The sequence below is a fragment of the Hypanus sabinus genome, chromosome 3 (assembly GCF_030144855.1).
Source record: "Hypanus sabinus isolate sHypSab1 chromosome 3, sHypSab1.hap1, whole genome shotgun sequence".
In the NCBI taxonomy this organism is placed as follows: Eukaryota; Metazoa; Chordata; class Chondrichthyes; order Myliobatiformes; family Dasyatidae; genus Hypanus; species Hypanus sabinus.
In genome coordinates, this window is record NC_082708.1 from 53,294,160 (window position 1) to 53,314,925 (window position 20,766).

Here is a 20,766-nt window from a genome sequence, read left to right on the forward strand (position 1 = left end):
CAGAGAGCTTTTTTGAACCTGAAATCTTACAAAGTAATTTTCAGCAACAAATTGAAAATCTATACTGCTGAACGTGCAATCCACCTTGGATGTTTGGTCCCCATATGCTTGGTTCCTCTAGGAGGCTATAGATCAAGTATTGGCATATGGAATTAGTATAGTTGGGCACTTAATGGCTGGTTTTATAACTGGTCTTCTAAGCAACTATTAATTGGATATAAATTCAAAATTTATAAACACAAGAGATTCTACAGATGCTGGAAATCTAGAGCAACACACACAAAATGCTGGAGGAACTCAGCAGGTCAGGCAGCTTCTATGGGAATGAATAAACAGTTGAATGTTTTGGGCTGAGTCCCTTCTTCAGGACCGGAACACAAGGGAAAAGAAGCCAGAATAAGGTGGTGGGGGGGGGGGGGGGCAGGGAGGAAGGGAACAAATACAAACTAGAAGGTGGTAGGTGCATTAGACTGATTTGCAACAGAAAATATCTGCAGGAATTTCCTGCTGGATGGGTTTCAAAAGGAATTGGGGGCAAATGTTTAAAAATATAACCATGACATTTCGATGTGAGAATTATGCATTTAAAAAGGCACAAAGAGATCTGATTTCTAGCCTTCCCATAATGTCCCTGCCACCTACTGTAGTTACTTGGTTTCTTCAATCTCAACATTAGTATAATTTGTACGTAGCTGAGCCCCCAAAACTGATCCCTTTGATATCCCTAAATGCCAACTTCCATAGTTCATTTTCATAGATTCTGCCTGACCTGATGATTTCATCCAGCGTTCTATGTGCATTGCTATGAATTTAAAATTCTTTTCTACATATTGTTAAAGAAGTTAGGTCAATTAGCTTATAATTCTTCAGTTTTCATTAAATCACCGGAGCAGAACATCATTATGTCATTTCAGAAAAATGAACTGGAAAAGAAAACTGCTTTAAAGCAATGTACTCAGTACTAATTTTAAAAGGACCACAAAACTGGAACCACATGGGAACATGTCTGCTCTGCCTCCGAATAAGAGCATTGTCCTCAACTCCACTTGCCCGAATGATTACCATTACCCTAGTCCAAAATAGATGATCTAATTAAAATAAAGTTGATGACTCAATATTCTAGCTCTTTCAAGATAGAAAATCCAAAACATCGATATTCCTCAAAGAAATTCCTCATCTTCCCATGTTTAATTAAGTCTCTCATTATCCTGAGACTAGGCCCTTAATACTGTATTCGTCTATTAGAGGAAACATCCCTTCAGCATCTGCCTTGTCAGACCCCCTTAAAGTCCTCTACCTGGGGTCTTCACTTTGCACTCAGGATGTGTAGCCGGGAAAGAGAACATGGGTGAAATCAGCCTAACTGGGTAAGCATCGCACAATACACAGAGAGTGGTGCTGGGTCAGCCTGGCCAAGTGTTGCAGCCACTTAGCACTGCACCTGGCTGGCACAGGTATGGCAACTAGTTCACATGTTGATGGAACATCAGGGCCCTATGGCATCTTTTGTTGCTTCCTTGAGCCATCCTTTCTCTGTTATGGAGAGGACTGCACTGCCAAGCAAGTTAAGAGGGAAGAGAACAACTTCCATTGTCTTCACTGAGGTGAAGACTGGAACTAGGTCCAGAGAGGTCTGTTAACACATGGAGTGGGTGCTATCAGTTCTCAGCAATGTCATGCATAGTTCACCCTTTTCAGTATGATGTATTCCCCGTTTTACTGCAAGTTACTTTTAAAAGCTAGAGGTAGTGACCTTTTGATATAATTTCCAAGGTTAAATAGAGTTATTAGCATAAAATACGATGGAGACATGAAAATTGCATTAGACTAATTTGCAACAGGAAATGCCTGCTTTAATTTCCTGAAGGGTGGGCTTCAACAGGAAATGGGTGCAAACATTTAAAATATATGCATGGCTTTTCTATGAGTGAATTGTGCATTAAAGAAAGGCACAAATAGATCCAATTTCTATCATTTTCATAATGTTCTAAACCACCTCCATACTTGGTTTCTTCAATCTCAGACATGTATAACTTGTATGTAGCTGAGGACCCATAACTGATCCCTTTGGCATCCCCTAGCTCCAAGTTTGCCAATATCAAAATAACTGTTTACCCTCAATATTATGAGCTCTTAGTTTGTGGAGTAAGTTTGTAAACAACACTTTATCTTTTCTCTGGATATAAAATAAATTTACATAAAAGTGAATTATTTCCTATTAATAATAATTCTGATTATTAGGATCAAATACCTTTTAATATTGCAAGAAATTACTTTACAATAGACAATAGACAGTAGGTGCAGGAGTAGACCATTTGGCCCTTCTAACCAGCACTGCCATTCACTGTGATCATGGCTGATCATACACAATCAGTACCCCGTTCCTTCCCTCTCCCCATATCCCTTGACCCCGCTATCTATAAGAGCTCTATCTAACTCTCTCTTGAAAGCATCCAGAGACTTGGCCTCCACTGCCTTCTGGGGCAGAGCATTCTACATATCCACCACTCTCTGGGTGAAAAAGTTTTTCTGCATTTCTGTTCTAAATGACCTACCCCTTATTCTTAAACTGTGGCCTCTAGTTCTGGACTCACCCATCAGCGTGAACATGCTTCCTGCCTCCAGTGTGTCCAATCCCTTAATAATCTTATATGCTTCAATCAGATACCCTCTCATCCTTCTAAATTCCAGTGCATACAAGCCCAGTCGCTCCAATCTTTCAACATATGACAGTCCAGCCATTCCGGGAATTAACCTTGTGAACCTACACTGCACTCCCTCAATAGCAAGAATGTCCTTCCTCAAATTTGGAGACCGAAACTGCACACAATACTCCAGGTGGGGTCTCACCAGGGCCCTGTACATCTGCAGAAAGACCTCTTTACTCCTATACTCAATTCCTCTTGTTATAAAGGCCAGCATGCCATTAGCTTTCTTCACTGCCTGCTGTACCTGCATGCTTGCTTTCATTGACTGATGTACAAGAACACCTAGATCTCGTTGTACTTCCCCTTTTCCTAACTTGACTCCATTTAGATAGTAATCTGCCTTCCTGTTCTTGCCACCAAAGTGGATAATCTCCAATTTATCCCCATTAAACTGCATCTGCCAGACATTTGCCCACTCACCCAACCTGTCCAAGTCACCCTGCATTCTCATAACATCCTCCTGACATTTCACACTGCCACCCAGCTTTGCGTCATCAGCAAATTTGCTAATGTTACTTTTAATCCCTTCATCTAAATCATTAATGTATATTGTAAACAGCTGCGGTCCCAGCACCGAACCTTGCGGTACCCCACTGGTCACAGCCTGCCATTCCTACTCTTTGTTTCCTGTCAGCCAGCCAATTTTCAATCCATGTCAGTACTCTGCCCCCAATACCATGTGCCCTAATTTTGCCCACTAATCTCCTATGTGGGACTTTATCAAAAGCTTTCTGGAAGTCCAGGTACACTACATCCATTGGCTCTCCCTTGTCCATTCTCATAGTTACATTCTCAAAAAAACTCCAGAAGATTAGTCAAGCATGATTTTCCCTTCATAAATCCATGCTGACTCGGACTGATCCTTCTACTGCTATCCAAATGTGTTGTAATTTCCTCTTTTATAATTGACTCCAGCATCTTCCCCACTACTGACGTCAGGCTAACCCGTCTATAATTCCCTGTTTTCTCTCTACCTCCTTTCTTGAAAAGTGGGACAACATTAGCCACTCTCCAATCCGCAGGAACTGATCCTGAATCTATAGAACATTGGAAAATGATTACCAATGCATCCACGATTTCTAGAGCCACCTCCTTAAGTACCCTGGGGTGCAGACCATCAGGTCGTGGGGACTTATCAGCCTTCAGACTCAACAGTCTATCCAACACCGTTTCGTGCCTAATATAAATTTCATTCAGTTCATCCATTACCCTAGTTCCTTTGGCCACTATTACATCTGGGAGATTGTTTGTGTCTTTCCTAGTGAAGACAGAGTCAAAGTACCTGTTCAACTCATCTGCCATTTCCTTGTTCCCCATAATAAATTCACTCGTTTCTGGCCCAATGGCCCAATCTTGGTCTTAACTATTTTTTTGCTTTTCACATACCTTTTACCTATCTTGGTATTAAAATTACTAAAAATTTTAAAGATTTATAAGTATAATTTTCTTCCTCTAATTAAATATACAAAACAAATGCTTTCTAAATGGTCGCCTCTGACAATGTCGTTAATTAGTCGAATAAATGCTATAAAAATGGTAATTTTACTGAAATTTCTATATACGTTTCAAGCTGTTCCATCCTTTGTCCCGAAAACGTTCTTTGATAGAATAGACTCTATGACCTGTTATATATTTGGAATAATAAGAGTTCTAGATTGAGTAAATCTTTATTGCAAAAATCAAAAAAAGATGGAGGATTGGCGTTATCAAACTTTAGATTTTACTATTGGGCAATTAATATTCGTTATATTACTTTTTGGATTTATGGTACAGATAATCAAGACTGTCCTTCATGGTTGGACTTGGAGGAGAACTCAGTAAGGGGGTTTTCTTTGGCTTCCTTACTGGGAGCTTCTCTTCCTCATTTGTTTTCTAGGATTGCTAGACAAGATTTTAGTCCCACTGTTAGACATACATTAAAAATTTGGTTTCAGTTTTGCAGGTTTTTTGATTTGAATAACTTTGTTCTCTCTAGTAATATCCATCTTAACTATTTTTTTAAACCATCAATTCTGGATAAGGCCTTTTTAATATGGAAAACTAAGGGAATAAATACTTTTTTAGATTTGTTTTTAGAGAATTGTTTAATGTCTTTTTTGCAGCTAGTGGATAAATATGATAAATCTAATGCACAATTTTTTAGATATTTACAAGTTATGAATTTTTTATGAGATTTATTACTGAGTTATTCATTTGCTCATTTACCAAATATGATAGATGTTATTTTTCAGCTTAAACCATCTGAAAAAGGATTGATAGCCATTATATATAAACGGCTTATGAATTTACGAATGATGTCTAATGATAAGGTTAAACGTGCTTGGGAACTGGAACTTCGGTAGTCCCTTTCAGATGATCAATAGAATAAAATTTATCATTCAGTTAACGATTCATCCATCGGTGCCCATCACTGCTTGATTCAGTTCAAGGTAGTGCACAGGGTGCATAAGTCAAAAAATAAACTAGCGCATATTTTTTCTAATATAAATCCCACCTGTGATAGATGTAATGCTGAGGTTAACTCATATGTTTTGATCTTGTATAGAGTTAAATAATTTTTGGAGAGATTTTTTTGGAATGTTATCCAAAGTCATAGGTTTGGACCTACAACCTAATTCGCTTACGGCAATCTTTGGGATCACTCCGAAGGAAGCAGGAAATGTTTCTGCTTCCGCTCAATGTATTATAGCTTTTTCAACTTTATTGGCTAGGAGAGATATGTTGTTGTATTGGAAAAATCTGAATCCACCTACTGTTTTTTTTGGCTCTCCTCCATTATGTCCTGTTTAAGCTTGGAGAAAATTAGAAGTCGAACGTTTGATACATCTTTTGAATTTGAACAAACCTGACGATCTTTCATTCAATATTTTCATACGATTTAAATTTTCTTCTTTTTTTACTTTTTTAGGTAATCTTTTGTTTTCTTCTCCGTGATGTTTCAGATTTGACCGGAAGGATTTCTCCCCTTTTTTTGTAATTATATCCTCAATTGGAATGCCCAGTCTTCTTTTTTTGTTTTAGGTTAGTTTAGTGGGTTTCTTTTTCTTCTTAATAATAGAAATTTTTAGTCTTTTTTTTCTTGAATTGTTAAGAAGATTTGTGGTTCCTTTGATTTATTAGCTCAATATTATACTATGTGATTTTGACAATGTACAACTCCTTTTTTTGTTTGTACTTTTATTGGAATATGTACTTGATATAACTTCTCCTCTGATTTGTATTTATCTTTATATTTTTTTAAAATCAATTAAAAAATTAAAAATAAAATGAACATTGTATCAGCTAATTTTAAAAAATCATCATATTCATAGATTCTTCTTTACTTTAAGTAATGCTAACTATTTTGCTATGTTTTTCTCAGTGTCCTTTTACAACCTCCCCTGTAGACGCCAAGATTTTTTCAACTACAGGTATTCAGCTGACTTATAGGTCCTTTCCCCCCTCCCTTCTTTCTTGAATAGAAGTAGCATACTGTGAATCTCATCCATAGGTATCTTTCCAGTGTCAAGGGAATTTTGAGAGACCACAACCAATATCTCTACCTACTCTCCAACAAAGGAGCCAGATCTTTTCAGAAGGGAGGCTTTCTCCAGGCATCTTTTATGTACTTTTTGGCCCAAAAATTGTTTCATTTTCTCAAAGTTCAGACCTCAAGGAGGTTGCATATTGTGGGGGGGGGGGGGGGGTCACATGTCACATGGGTTACAGCTGAAAGAAGCTGGGAGGGAATGTCAGAGTTTCAACTGAGATAAGGTATTGTAGGACCCCAGGGTAACAGACATCAGGGCATTGGTGAATTACATGTAGAAGCAATCAGTTGCTGGGTGGGGATTGATTTTGAGTGTGATCAGGTTAGGATCACAAATAGAGAAATCGCTTTGCACACTGCCACAATATTCACTGGAATCCATTTGACAGACCTGCAATTAACTTTGTAAGAAAATCACATACACAGAGGGTCAGGAACAAATTTGGCATTCGACAAAAAGTTACATAAGCAATCACATTTATTAATCGGGTTTTTGATTAAATTCTTTTCCTTACCACACAAAAACATTAATACATGGGAAAATTTTTCTTTGCTTCTGCCTTTATGCATAATTTAGGAATTAAAATTCAAATTTGAATGATTGCATCTTTAACCATTCTTTTAATTATGTAAGCAGGGAATAACCAATTAACAAAAGAGTACAAAGAATAGACAACCATCTGCTGTCGATGAAATGAGAGAACACTAGAGAGGCTTTGAATAATCTCATATGATTTTTCTCCATGTACTTTAGTCCTTGATCTGTATATGTGGTCCAAGATTTTTGCTATAATGACAAAAGTTTAGGATTACTACACACAAAAATGGTTAAATACCAAGCTTATACAGAATACCAGTGATAGCTGTTACCAGTGGCTGAATATGAAATTATACTGATTCCCGTCTCTGTATGATAGAGAATCTGTCCCTCAGCAAGTTAGATCTGATGATGAGAAAAGCATTGGACAGTGGTCAGAATGACACTGTGAAGGGTCTTACTGGAAGTCTGGGGTTCTAATGTTCACACAAGTGGGCATCCGAAGTGATTCACAACGATATCTCGCAAAGCTGTCCTTTAACACTAACATTTTCTGCCTTCTTCTCTATCTTTGTTGTCACCCGGAGTTTACGACTTAATAGCAAATCAGATAGATTTTCATCCACTGGCCTCTTGTGGGTTCTATTTCATTACATCAAACAAGAGTGAAACAACAAGCTCACTCCAGATTTCTACAAAGCAGCTACACCTTTACTGAGACTGAAATGCAATTCTTGATTGTAATTTTGCCTCCATTGAAAACATGACCTGCATATTTTCTGTACGCTTTTCTTAGGATGATTTTACCTGGGTCGGAGCGCTTGATGACAAAGGTGGAACTTCTCCAATCTTGGCAACAGCTCTGGGATCACTGGAACTGATGAGGACTGGCGCACTGATTTCCATGGAGTGCCTGTTGTTGACAGCTTGGGAAGACTTGTGTGACATGCTGAACGAAGTGAAGGAGTGCCGTTTCTTGGCATTTTTCTTGCCGTCGATACGCCTGTGAACAGCGCAGGCAGTGCCAGCACTGTTCAAGGGAGAGCTCGATGCCGGGCTGGCACTTGCACTGGTAGCGGCAGCTGGAGCGACGTTACTGTTCTGTGCAACTGGCAGACACTTTTTATCCATCTCAATCAGTTGTTTTGCAGTGGAATTAAGCTGTGTGAAACAAATAAATAAAAGCCATTAAAGATCATTAAAAATGTTATTCTCGAGTAAGTCAATGTGCTTCGAAGGGCAGCACGCTAGCAGAGCAGTTAGTATAATGTGACTGCAATCAGGGGTTCAATTCTCACCACAGTCTGTAAGGAGTTTGTATGCTCTCCCCATGACCGAGTGGGTTTCCTCCAGTTGTTCTGATTTCCTCCCACAATCCAAACTCCTACAGTTTAGTGAGTTGTGGGTATCTATATTGGCACCGGACTTCATGGTGACGCTTGTGGGCTATCCCCGACTGTGTTGGTTGTTGACGCAAACAACGCATTTCACATTAATTTTTGAAGTTTCAAAATACAAGTGACAAATAAAGTTAATCGTTAATAAATTTTTAATCTTCATAACGAAGGGAGTTTGAAGCTGAGGGACATATGAGGGATGGCAGAAGAAAATCTTGGACTGTTCAAACCAACGGCTTGCATGGGCACAGCCGGGGTAATCTGACTTTCCTCACCTCGAACAACCATAAAATAAGTGGTCTGGATGTCGTGAGAAGTCAAAAAACTTTAGAATTTAAACCCAAACCCAACTCTTCCACATCTGGAGCTAGTCAAGATGGGATTTCTGGCTGAGGCTAATCCACTGAGGCCAGTCAATTAGCAAAATCTGCCTTCAGCCATTTAAAATACTTTTTAATGGGACAATACGGGAGAGAGAGGATAATGAGAGCGGGGGCACACCCTGGGACTTGCAGGCAGAAACGCGCAAGTCCTGGTGGAAGCAACTGAAGAAGGGGGAGTGAGGCAGCCTGACCAGATTGTCTCAGGGAGGGCCTGGGATTTGGTGTCTAGACAACTATCAGCACACTCTCTCACGGCAAAGGACACAAATCAGTGCCACACAAAAAAAATCATTACTTGGCCAAGTAGAATAAGGTGGCACCTCATGCTTAGAACAACTCTGCTCTTTATATAAAGCAACAAAATAGTGCTACGCTAACACACACACATTCACTCATCCTAGCACATGAATGCGTACCATTCATCTATGCAACCTGCAACAGCAGCAGCCACAAACATGCCACCCAGTGGCCACCCATTTTAATTCCACTTCCCATTCCCTTTCCAACATGTTAGTCCACAGCCTCCTCTACTGTTCGATGAGGCCACACTCAGTTTGGAGGAGCAACTTCCTGTATTCTGTTTGGGTAGCCTCCAACCTGAAGGCATGAACATTGATTTCTCAAGCTTCCAGTAATGACCCCCCTTCACCATTCTCCATTCCCATTTCCTTCTCTCACCTGTCCATCGACTCCTATTAGTGCTCCTCCCCCCTCTTCTTCCTCCATGGTCTTCTGTCCTCTCCTATTAGACTCCCCCTTCTCCAGCCCTGTATCTCTTTCACCAATCAACTTCTCAATGCTTTATTTCACCGTCCCCACCTATCACCTTGTGCTTCTTCCTCCCCTCCCCCCATCTTCTTACTCTGACTCCTCATCTTTTTTATGCCAGTCTTGTTGAAGCGGTTTGGCCTGAATTGTCAACTGTACTCTCTTCCATAGATGCTGCCTTGCATGACAAATTCCTCCAGCATTTTGTGTGTGCTGTTTGAATTTCCAGCATCTGCAGATCTTCTCTTGTTTGTGATTGGACAAACATGCTCAGTTTTGTTTTACGGGGCCAACCTGCCAGGAATCACAGGCTGCCAACTTCCTTGTAAATCAGTGTGTATCCTGAATGGCTGTGAGCCACACAGTTTTTTTTGAGTTGCTGTATAGATGTGTTTCTATACAATACTCTGACATCCCAGATCCATCTGGTTGGCCTTTCTTCCGCTGATCACATATCTTTTTATTGTTTATACATAAAAACTTCCACACTCAAGCTAGCAAATATCTTCATTTTTTTTTTGACACTGCAGCAGTGACAAACATGGGAAGACATGTGAGACATGAAGCTCTTTTACAGGACAAACACAGGCACCATGGGAGATGGGCAGCCAGAATTCAGATGTGTGCTCTGTGCTTCTTGATAAGGGGCCCTTGGGATTAGTAGCCTGCACATACAGGAAATGGGGAAGGTTTGAGTCTGGCCACAGAGCATGTTAGCACAGCTGTTCTGAAGACACAGAACATGAAAGATAAGTGCACAAGAATTACATACACAAAATGCTGGAGGGACTCAGCAGGCCCGGCAGCATCTGTGGGAAAGAGTAAACAGTCAACGTTTCGGGCTGAGACCCTTCATCAGGCAAACACGAGGAAATCTGCAGATGCTGGAAATTCAGACAACAACACACACAAAATGCTGGTAGAACACAGCAGGCTAGGCAGCATCTATAGGGAGAAGTGATGTCGATGTTTCGGGCCGAGACCCTTCGTCGGGACTGTGTACTCTTTTCCACAGATGCTGCCTGGCCAGCTGAGCTCCTCCAGCACTTGGTGTGTGTTACTTGGATTTCTTGCTTCTGCAGTTTTACTTGTTTTGCTTACATAAGAGTTAGTTGGAGGTGATTCATAACGAGATGCTAAGGGCCATAGCCTACCAGCTAGCCACAGCAAGCGGGAACCACAGAGAAATACATCCTAATCTTTGTCCCTCCACACCTTGGCAGTATAAGCCTGACAGGTTATTTATGTAACCTGCCACCTGCACATGGCCTCTTCTTTGCTGCTTCCACGTAAATGCAGATGGAGTTAGATCAAAACTAAACTGGGAGCCTCAGTTGCTCCCACTGGAGCCCTGCTGGATGCAATTCGTGAACAGGCCTCTGCTCTGCAAGCATGGTCTGTTGTGCAGGAGCAGAGGTGCAGGCTGTGGGCAGCACTGTCTGAAGGATTCCTTAGTTCAGCACACAACGGTACAGCTTGCAGATGTTTACAGCAATGGTAAGCTGAAAATAACTGAGTGCTCACCTCCCTCAGGACTTAGCATTTCTCTTTCCCATACTATAATAGTTTTCACATGCATCCCACAGTTTACATTCCCAAACTGTGGTGAAATATGACAGGCTGAACAGAGCTGTTTGTAGACCTCTTTTTGACTATCTGATGTTGAAACAGAGCCACGGTGTGTCACAAGGAGTGTCTACTGTAGTGGGTCACAGAACCACAGGGGAGGAAAATTGTAATGAAGCAGGATTAGAACGTGGAAATCCAGTCATTTTAAGAGAAGAAATCATTGAGTGCATCCATTTGAATGAAACAAACAGCAAAATGACATTTCCGCACACTGACTATGAATCTCATGCACTGGTGATCGTTTCAGAATAACATTGGGGAATCCAGCTGGATCTCATAGCAGTTGTCCTGTCCTTTCCGAACTACCTGAGTGATGCTTTATCAAATTCCACCTACATTCCTATTACATCATCTGACAAAGCTGCTAATACAACTTGTAATATTATTTCACAGCGAGCTTTCACTCCTGGTTTTGGTTACACACACACACACACTTTTGTGATCAAATGCAATGTCTTAAATGTTCTTTAGAGTAAATTCAGATCATTGATTATGACTATAAAGGAGCAGGTGGCATTGAAGCATATTCATTTACAGTATTTAATACATTACAATAGAAGGTAGCCTGTGAGACCTAAGGACATGACCAGTGTCAGAGCTCGCATCACCTCAAGGTAAGATGACATCATGACAAAGTGAAGTCCCCAAACCTCAGGAATTCACAGCTTGCAGAGGAGGGCCCGCAAGTGCATTACAAGAAAGATGTCTGCAATGTAACTGGGAGTTTACATTTTTACAGTGGTGGCTTTGAGACAATATTTGAATAAAGCAGCTGTGGTAGGCATGTTAAATTCTAGAAGTTGAGAAAACATTTGGTCAAATTCTTCTATATAGCAACATATTTGCACAAGGTAAATTTTAATGTGAGAGCCAATGATAAAGTCTATTGTTCCCATTAAATCAGTTGAAAGATATAACTGTGGATCAAGATATTTTATTCTTTACCACAGATTGGTAATCTGAAAATAACAGAGTGTTCAGAGTTTCTGGAAGATAGTCCTATCAGGACCCACAGTAGGTCTATTAAATTTTGAATGGGAACTTTAGGAAGGTTCATGACAATGGGCTAGGACGGGGGTCGGCAACCTGCGGCTCCCGAGCCATTTGTGGCTCTTTCACCTCTGTGCTGCGGCTCCCTGTGGCTTTGGGAAATAATTGGTCAGTATTTAATTAAAATGTATTTTATGTTAGTTTGTTAGCTTTTGAAATGTAATTCTAAATTTGAAGATTATGGTGATCTTGTACAATCTAAGTGTGGCGACACATTTCCTGCCACATCCGAAACGGCTCACAATTAGCCAGCATTCCGGCTAAGGGAGATAGCCTACGGGGGTTTGTGAGTACGCGTCTTTTGCAGCATCTGCGTCCATGGGGGCTGGGTTGAGGGAGGCTTAAAAGCAAGGCTGTTTAGTTCGAATAAAGCTATCTTTGACTGCAGTTTACTGACACCGCTACAACGTGTTTTTATCGCTGGCTGTCCAGACGGAAGGTGCTGAAACGCTTTGTCGCGTGTCTGGAAGAAGTGAAAACTTTCCTGGGCAGCAAAGGGCTCACCTTTCCTGAGCTGGAACAGCCAGAGTGGCTGGAAAAGCTACACTTCATGGTAGACATGACAGCGCACCTGAACACGCTGAACACAGCTCTTCAGGGGTAAGGATGTACAGCCCTGCACATGTTGGAGGATGTTTTGGCATTCGAGCGCAAGTTGACAGTGCTTGCCAGAGATTTACAGAAAGGCACTTTGTCTCACTTCCCCAATTTGAGAGAGTTCAAACAAGGTCACGACATGATAATTTCGGAGTATTTACATTCTGCAATCATCGCAATGCAAACATCGTTTGGGAAACGCTTCTGTGAGTTCAGAGAGGAAAAAAACACATTATCCTTCCCGGTCACTCCCTTAAGCATCGATCCTTCCCTACTGAATACGACTGCATTGGCAGGTGTGAGTCAACCTGATCTTGAGATGGAACTGGCCGACATAGCCGACAAAGACATATGGGTGTCCAAGTTTAGACGCTTGACAGCAGACCTTGAAGATGTTGCCCGTCAGAAGGCCGTTCTTGCTCAGAAACACAAATGGAGTGATATTGAAAACCTTCCAAAACCGGACAAACTTGTGTTCGAAACATGGAATGCTATGCCCGACATTTATGTAAACATTAAAAAGTATGCGCTTTGAGTCCTGTCGATCTTTGGATCCACATATGTAAGTGAGCAGGTGTTCTCCAACATGAACTTTATTAAAAACAAACATCGCGCACGCCTCACAGATGACAGCTTGCGATCCTGTGTAAAGATGAAGGTGACGTCATACAGCCCTGATGTGCAGACGCTGTGCGCTGAGGTCCAGGAGCAGAAATCCCATTAACCAAGTATGATAAATATTTTAATTGCCTATTATTTTATGTATATTCATATTTTTTCATTGTTCAGTGAAATAGTCCTTTTATTTTTCAGGCTGACAGCTGGCTGATGTTATTTTTGGTTTGCTGCTGGCGGAAAATTTAAGTTCGGCGTTTTTCATAAATACAAGAAGGACTCAAATAGACATTGAGTATTTTACTTAAAAGTAACTTTCAACCCAACGTCTTTTTTTCGGAGTTCAAAATGTTTTTGTTGCATGCAGAAATGTAATTTCGTTTTCTCTGCAGGAGTTCATCAATTTCATAAATGCAACACATTATAGTTTGTTTATACATAGCATAAAGGCAAAAAAAACGTTGTATGCAGTGTTATTTCATTTTAAATGTCAAACGGGTTTTGCGGCTCCCAGTGTTTTCTTTTCTGTGGGAAACGGGTCCAAGTGGCTCTTTCAGTGGTAAAGGTTGCTGACCCCTGGGCTAGGAGAACTGGAGGCCTATTAGCTATTATCTTGCAGCCTTACAGACTCTCTACTTATCTGTCTTCACAAGCTGCCCTCCTCCCCATCATTACATCATTAACTAAGAGAGTTATGTGTGGTGAACTACGTGTGCCTATCTGGACATGCCCCCTGCTGACTGCTCCTGTGGCTCCTCCCACAGACCCCTGTATAAAGGCGATCTGAGGCCTATGCTCTCTCTCAGTCTCCAGGACGTAGTATGATGGTCACTCACTCCTGGTTCCTTCTTCCAGTCAATAAAAGCCGATATCTCGCCTTACATCTCAGAGTGAGTTATTGATGGTGCATCATTATGTGACTACAAACATTTTCTCTGCTCCAAAGTTGATGTCATAGAGATGAGGGAAAAAATGAAACAGACCCATTGGTCCACCTTGTCTGAAGTGACCATAAAACACCTATCTACATTAATTCCATCTACAGTTTTACATATGCAGCAGACTCCAAACCCCCAGCCCCCGCAATTCTCCAGCAGAAATGGGAATATTTACGGGATTCGCAAGGAAACAGGGAAAAAGCGCAGACTCAGCACAGCTAACATCCAGGTTTCTGGAGATGAAATGCAGCAGCACTAATTGCTAATATTGTGCCATCCCAAGCTTTCTGCCTTTTTCCATTTCACAATATATGTTCTTCCTTCAATTCATCCAATACTGAAACCCTTCTACACTTTGTCATTTTTAAACATAACCTTCCTAACTTTCTCTGGCTGGTTGTCCATCTGACACGTGAAATGGACCTGTGTTTAGCTGAAACTCTGCTGCCTCTATTCTAATATATACCATCTTCTATCTTTCCATGATCGTCTTGGCATTTGATTGAGTAAACTTTGAAATTTTATCCTCCTCTTAAAATCCTTTCACAGCTTTGCACTCTCTATCTCTGTAACTTTTAACTCCATAACCTTTTGAAATCTGTGCATCTTTAGTTCTGACTTTTCTTGCCTCCCTGATTTTAATCACTCTCCATTGGCAGTGTTTGGGTTGACTACTGCCAATAGTCTGCAATCAGGAATTCCTCCCCTAAAGCTTTTGACTAGCTTTCCTCCTTTCACATCCATGGAAGCTTCTCTCTTACAACTGTCTGAGGAGAAACCAGGAGAGAATTTTGAGGGCCATGCTGCACTTAAAACCAGAGTGTTTGAGAAATCAGTATTTTTGGGTTTCCCATTCATAACTTCTACACAATCCAATCATAGGATACAGTGAACACTGTAGCAAACTGTTATAGAACATAGAACAGTACAACACAGGAACAGGCCCCTCAGCACACCATATCCCTCCATTTTCCTCACATTCGTGTGCCTATCTAAACGTATCTTAAAAGTCCCTGATGTATTTGCCTTCAACACCACCCCAGGCAGTGCATTCCAGGTAGCTACCACTCTGTAAAAAAACTTGCCTCTCACGTCTCCTTTAAAATTACTCCCCTCACCTTAAAAGCATGCCCTCTGGTGTTAGACATTTTAACCCTGGGAAAAAAGATGCAGCCTGTCTACTCTTTTTCTGCTTCTCATTATCTTATAAACATTTATCAGATCTCCCTTTAGCTTCTGCAGCTCCAGAGAAAACAACCCAAATTTGTCCAACCTCTTGTTATAGCGTGTGCCCTCTAATCCAGGCAGTGTCCTGGTAAACCCTCTCTAAAACCTCGACATCCTTCCTATAATGGAGTGACCAGAACTGTATGCAAAACTCCAGGTGTTTTATAAAGCTGCAACATATCTTCCTTGTTATGTTTTGTAACATCAAAACATTAAACTAATTCAAAGGAAGGCACGGGAGTCCAAAATGTGGGTATAACTTCGTGTTTACTTTGAGCGAGGCCTGAGCATATCACGTGGTAGTGTGATGATGGATGCAATTCACGTGTTTATACATATAAACTGTAATTTCATTATTTAAATGAAGAATACTTATTCAAACAATATATTAACAAGATTATTCAAATATAACTGAAATATTAAATACACAACATTCCTGACTTCTGAAGTCAATGCCTCAATTCATAAGGCAAGTATGTCATATGCTTTTTAACCACCCTATCAACCTGTGTAGCCTCTTTAAGGGAGCTAAGAATTTGGTCACCAAGATCCCTCTGCTCAACAACACTGTGAACGGTCTTCACATTTGGCCTACCAAGATGCAATACTTCACATTTGGCCAGCTTTAACTTTTTCTGCCATTCCTCTCCCATATCTGCAACTGATCTATATCCCACTATATTCTTCGTCAGTCTTCTACACTACCCACAACACCAATCTTCATATGATCTGCAAATTTACTAACCCATCCATCTACATTTTCATCCAGGTCATTTATATGCATCACAAACAACAGAGGTCCCTGCAGAACACCACTAATCACAAACTTCCAGTTAGAATAAGTCACTTCAACCTCTGTTTCCTATGGGCAAGGCAGTGCTGAATCCAAATGGCCAATTCACCATTGATGGCATGCATCTTAATCTTCTGGGTGAACCTCTCATGAAGAACCTTGCAGAAAATATCCATATCAATGACACTTTACCTTCATCAATCACCCTTGTCACCTCATTAAAAAACTCAATCAAGTTAGTAAGACACAAGTTGCCCCACACAAAACCTTGCTCTCTCTCTAATTAGGCCCATGGTTTTCCAAATGCTCATAAATCCTATTCCTAAGCATTTTCTCCAGTAACTTTCCTATGGTTTCACTGGTCTAGTTTCAAGAATTATTCCTCGTTCCCTCCTTGAGCAATGGGACAATGCCTGCTGCTAGCCACAAGACACAAAGATATTGGTCAAGGCCCCAGCAATCTCTTCACTGCCTCTCTGAATACCTTGGGGACTTATCCATGAGACCCTGGGGACTTATCCACTTTAATACTCTTTAAGACACTCAACACTACCTCCTCCTTTACCATGAAATGCCCTGACATATTAATACTCTTGGCACTAATTCCCTTTCCACCACTACTTTCTCCTTGGTAAATACAGATGGGAAGTTCTCATTAAGGATCTCATCTACATCCCTCATGTCCAAGTAAATGTTCCCTGCTTTATCACTGAGTGGTTCCACCCTCCCCCTAGTTATCCTCTTGCTCCTGATGTGTGTATGGAATTGTCCAGGCATTCTCTTTAATCCTACTTGCCAAGGGCTTTTCATGGCTCTCCTGAATTTCCCAATTCCCTTTTTGAGTTTTTTTTTCTGGCTTCTTTACAATCCTCCAGGGCTCTGTTTGATTCTAGCTTCCTAAGCTTTACATATTTTTCCTTTTTCTTTTTGACCAAATTCATCACCTCCCTTGACATCCAAAATTCTCTTACCTTGCTGTCCTTATCCTTCCTTCTGACGGGAACATACCTGTTCTGCACTCTGTGCTGTTGGTCTGTAAATACCCTCCACATGTCAGATGTGGACTTGCTAAAAATCAGCTCTTCTCAATTAACTCTCCCCAGTTCCTGACAGCTGCACTTGTAATTTGCCCTGCTGGAAAGGTAGGGTGGCAAGAGTTAGGCCAATATTGCTCACTCCCCCACAATGTTTACTCCTTTCTCTGCAACGCTAAGGTTGTGAGACTGCCCCCAGCTGCTGTGCTTCATGTCTGTGAACTTTGTGACGATTTGTCCCCTGAACTAGATGAACCAATTATCGAGGCTTTGGGCCTGTTCTGGGCTGATCTGGGGATTTAGTTCCAAGGACTCAATTTGGTTCAGAATGCTGTTGTTGTTGCTTGGTTCTATTGTTCGCTTGATTGCTGTTTTTTCCTCTTTGGGCACATTGGGGGTTGGTCTTTATTTTGTTTTAATTGGGCTCTTTTAGGTTTCTTGCTTTGTAGCTGCCTGTAAGCAGACAAATCTCAAGGTTGTATAATTTATACGTTCCTTGAAAATAAATGTACTTACTTACTCCAATTTGATACCCTCCCGCAAGGTCCGTGCTTATCCTTATCTATAGTTATCTTAAAACTTAAGGAGTTGTGGTCACTGTTCCCAAACCACTCAACTACTATAGGGTTGGTTACCTGCCCAGGCTTATTATCTAACTCAATATCCAGTAAAGCCCCTCCTCTTGTCGGACTGTTCTGCCCTAATTAAACTAATTGCACTAGGAAGGTCCCAGTTCATACTTAGGGAAGTTGAAGTCCCTCAAAACAGCATCTCTATTTGTTTACACCTTTCCTTAATCTGCCTGCATATCTGTTCCCCCCAGTGGCTAATGGTGGGGGGTGCGGTGGTTGTAGTACAATCCCATCAAAGTGATTGCACCCCTCCTATTTTTGAGTTCTACCCATACAGCCTCAGTGGGTGAGCCTTTCATTGTAATCCCTATGAGTGCAGCTGTGATATTGTCCCTGATCAGTAGTGCAACACCACTCTGCCCCCCACCCCCCCCCCCCCCCCCCACATTTACCTTCCTTTCTATCTTTTCTAAAACATCAAAACCCTGGGACATTAACCACCCATTTATCTCCCTCTCTCAACCAAGTCTTCATAACAACCATCACAACATGGTTCTGTGTACTGATCCATGCTCTAAGTTCATCATTTTTACCCACAATAATCCCAGTATTAAAATACATAGACTTCAAACTACCCATCTCATTGTATCTATTACTTTGCTCCTGCCTGTTTTTGATGACCCTGACATCTACCTTCCTCTCCATCCCTCCACTGCTCTGGTTCGCATATCCCTACCAAACTAGCTTAAACCAGCATCCACAGATCTTCTCATCTTTAAACCCTTCTGAGTAGCACTAGTGAACCTCCTGGCCAGGGTACTGGTTCCCTCCAGTTTAGGTGCAACCAATCCCTCTTCTACAGATCATCCCTGCCCCAGAAGAGGGTCCAAGTGCCTGAAACCCTGCCCCCTGCACCAGTTCATTTACCTGTATTGTTACCCTATTCCTGACCTGACTAACACTACACGGACACTGGGGATTACAACCATAGAGGTCTAATTCTTCAGCTTCTTTCCCAACTCCCTATACACTCTGCGCAGATTCTCTTCCACCTTTCTACCTATGTTATTAGTGCCAACGTGCACCACAACCTCTGGCTGTTCACCCTCCACCTTGAGAATATACTGCAGTCGCTTTAAGATATCCTGGATCTTGGTACTAGGCAGGCATCACACTATCCTGGCACCGCTTTCTTGGCCATAGAATCTCCTATCCATCCCCCTGACTAGTGAGTCTCCTGTCACTATCTCTCTGTCTGAGCCTCAGACACTGGCCTGGCTGCAATAAACATACATGGTCTTGCAGCAGAAAGACACAGAAACAAAATTTGTAAATTTTATTCTTTCTATTAGATGGCTTTTGCTTGTGTTTTTTTAAAAGAGACATAGTCAGGTTAAGGTTGAAAATGACCTCAAGTCAGCTGAGAGAAGTATGAAAAGAAATATAGGGCTATTAAGAGGGATGGCATAGAGTTAAATTGAACACAATATGTCAAGAAAGCTGGTGGCAGAGAGCAGGCTCCAACAGAAATTATTGACAGTGGGAGGGCAAAAGAATGGAAATGGACTGACCGAAGAAACTTGAACACAGAAGGACATCAGGATGAAAACAGATGTAGAGGCAGAGAGGTTGAGGTAGCCCGAGACGTTCCTCTTTACCGATCTATCTGTACTAAACTCCAAAATGAGGAGGGTGTAGAGATTCTAAGAACTTCCTGGCTATAATCCAACAGTATAAATAGCACAACATATTTGGACATTTGATGAATGAATTTTCCATCTGGAATATTTTCGGCAGCAGTGTGTCCCAGATAAGAGACTGGAAGAATAAGTTAGAGAAAGTCCATGGACAGAAAGAGCCAACAGACGGTATCCTTCTGATTGATTAATGATTAAAATGATTGTTTACTTGCATTGTATCCAGTAATAAATAAAATGAAAGGTAGTTACATTTTACTTCATAAGAGAAAAATGGCCTAAATTATGTTTAATCTGCCTTAGATCCTGCCATCGATAGGGACTCCAATGTTGCTGGCAGTATTGAAACATCATTACCTGAAAGTAACAGTGGAGAGGTTTTTCCAGAAGCTCAGTACCAACTGCACTCAATGAAAGAACAATAAATGGTTTTGGGCTGTATCCCATGAAATAATTATTGCAGTCTACAATATCCCTCTACATAAATGTGGAAGATTTTGTTGTGCCCACCTAGAGACCACTTTTCCATCACTGAATTGCACAGCCCTCCCTTGAATTTAACCAAGGTCAGCAGACACAGGCATTCATGGCTTTTAGCCTCGTGCAGCCAATTCTTCATTTATTGTTTTACCACTGCAGGCAAATCAACAGAGTGAATGAGGAATTTCACGGTAACTGCTTTCATTCTGAAAATTATTTTCACCATTTGGCATGCGGGAATAGAATATTATGATATCAAAGAAAAATTTATTTTGCAGCAACTGATGCATTAAACCAGCACTAACTTTACTGTGCCTGGAAAAATAGGTATGAGAATAGCTTAATTATTAGGCATCGTAAAATGAGGAAAAGAGTCAGCTCCTTGTTACCTTCTTACCAGTAGATCATTCAGCAAAATAACATCATGTGATAAAATTAATTGCAAGATGAAGTTTCAACAGTTCCTTACCTGCGATTAAAGAGTTAACAAGCCAATCACAGAGCATCTTACTCAGTTCCAATGACTGGATGCCAAAATTGGCAAAGATCCAGCACAAGCAGGCTGTAACTCCACATATCATCATGATAAAAGCTAACTGTATGAAGCTAACACATCAAGCTGACATGGTGCAATCCGTCATCTGTAGTGAATGCAGAAGGAGACTGCAGTCAATCCCAGCTGATATTCAATTAAAGGCCCATTTACACCAGTTGGAGTCTGCAATGTGAAGTCATTACCAGAGTCAATGGAGCACATTATAGCTGCATGCAGTGCCTTTGTGCAGCTGATTCTGTCCACAGCCTTCAAGCT

At 41.1% G+C, this 20,766-nt stretch overlaps 1 protein-coding gene across 3 annotated transcripts in view; it reads right to left on the reverse strand.

Annotated features, from left to right (window-relative positions):
• The window catches only part of LOC132391321 (E3 ubiquitin-protein ligase SH3RF3-like), a 330,553-nt gene that overhangs the window by 60,615 nt on the left and 249,172 nt on the right, over positions 1-20,766 (reverse strand). For all 3 annotated transcript variants that reach the window (XM_059964353.1, XM_059964354.1, XM_059964352.1), the window contains one exon: positions 7,583-7,936. In XM_059964353.1, the coding sequence (XP_059820336.1) occupies positions 7,583-7,936 (354 nt within the window). The remainder of the gene's footprint in view (positions 1-7,582; positions 7,937-20,766) is intronic.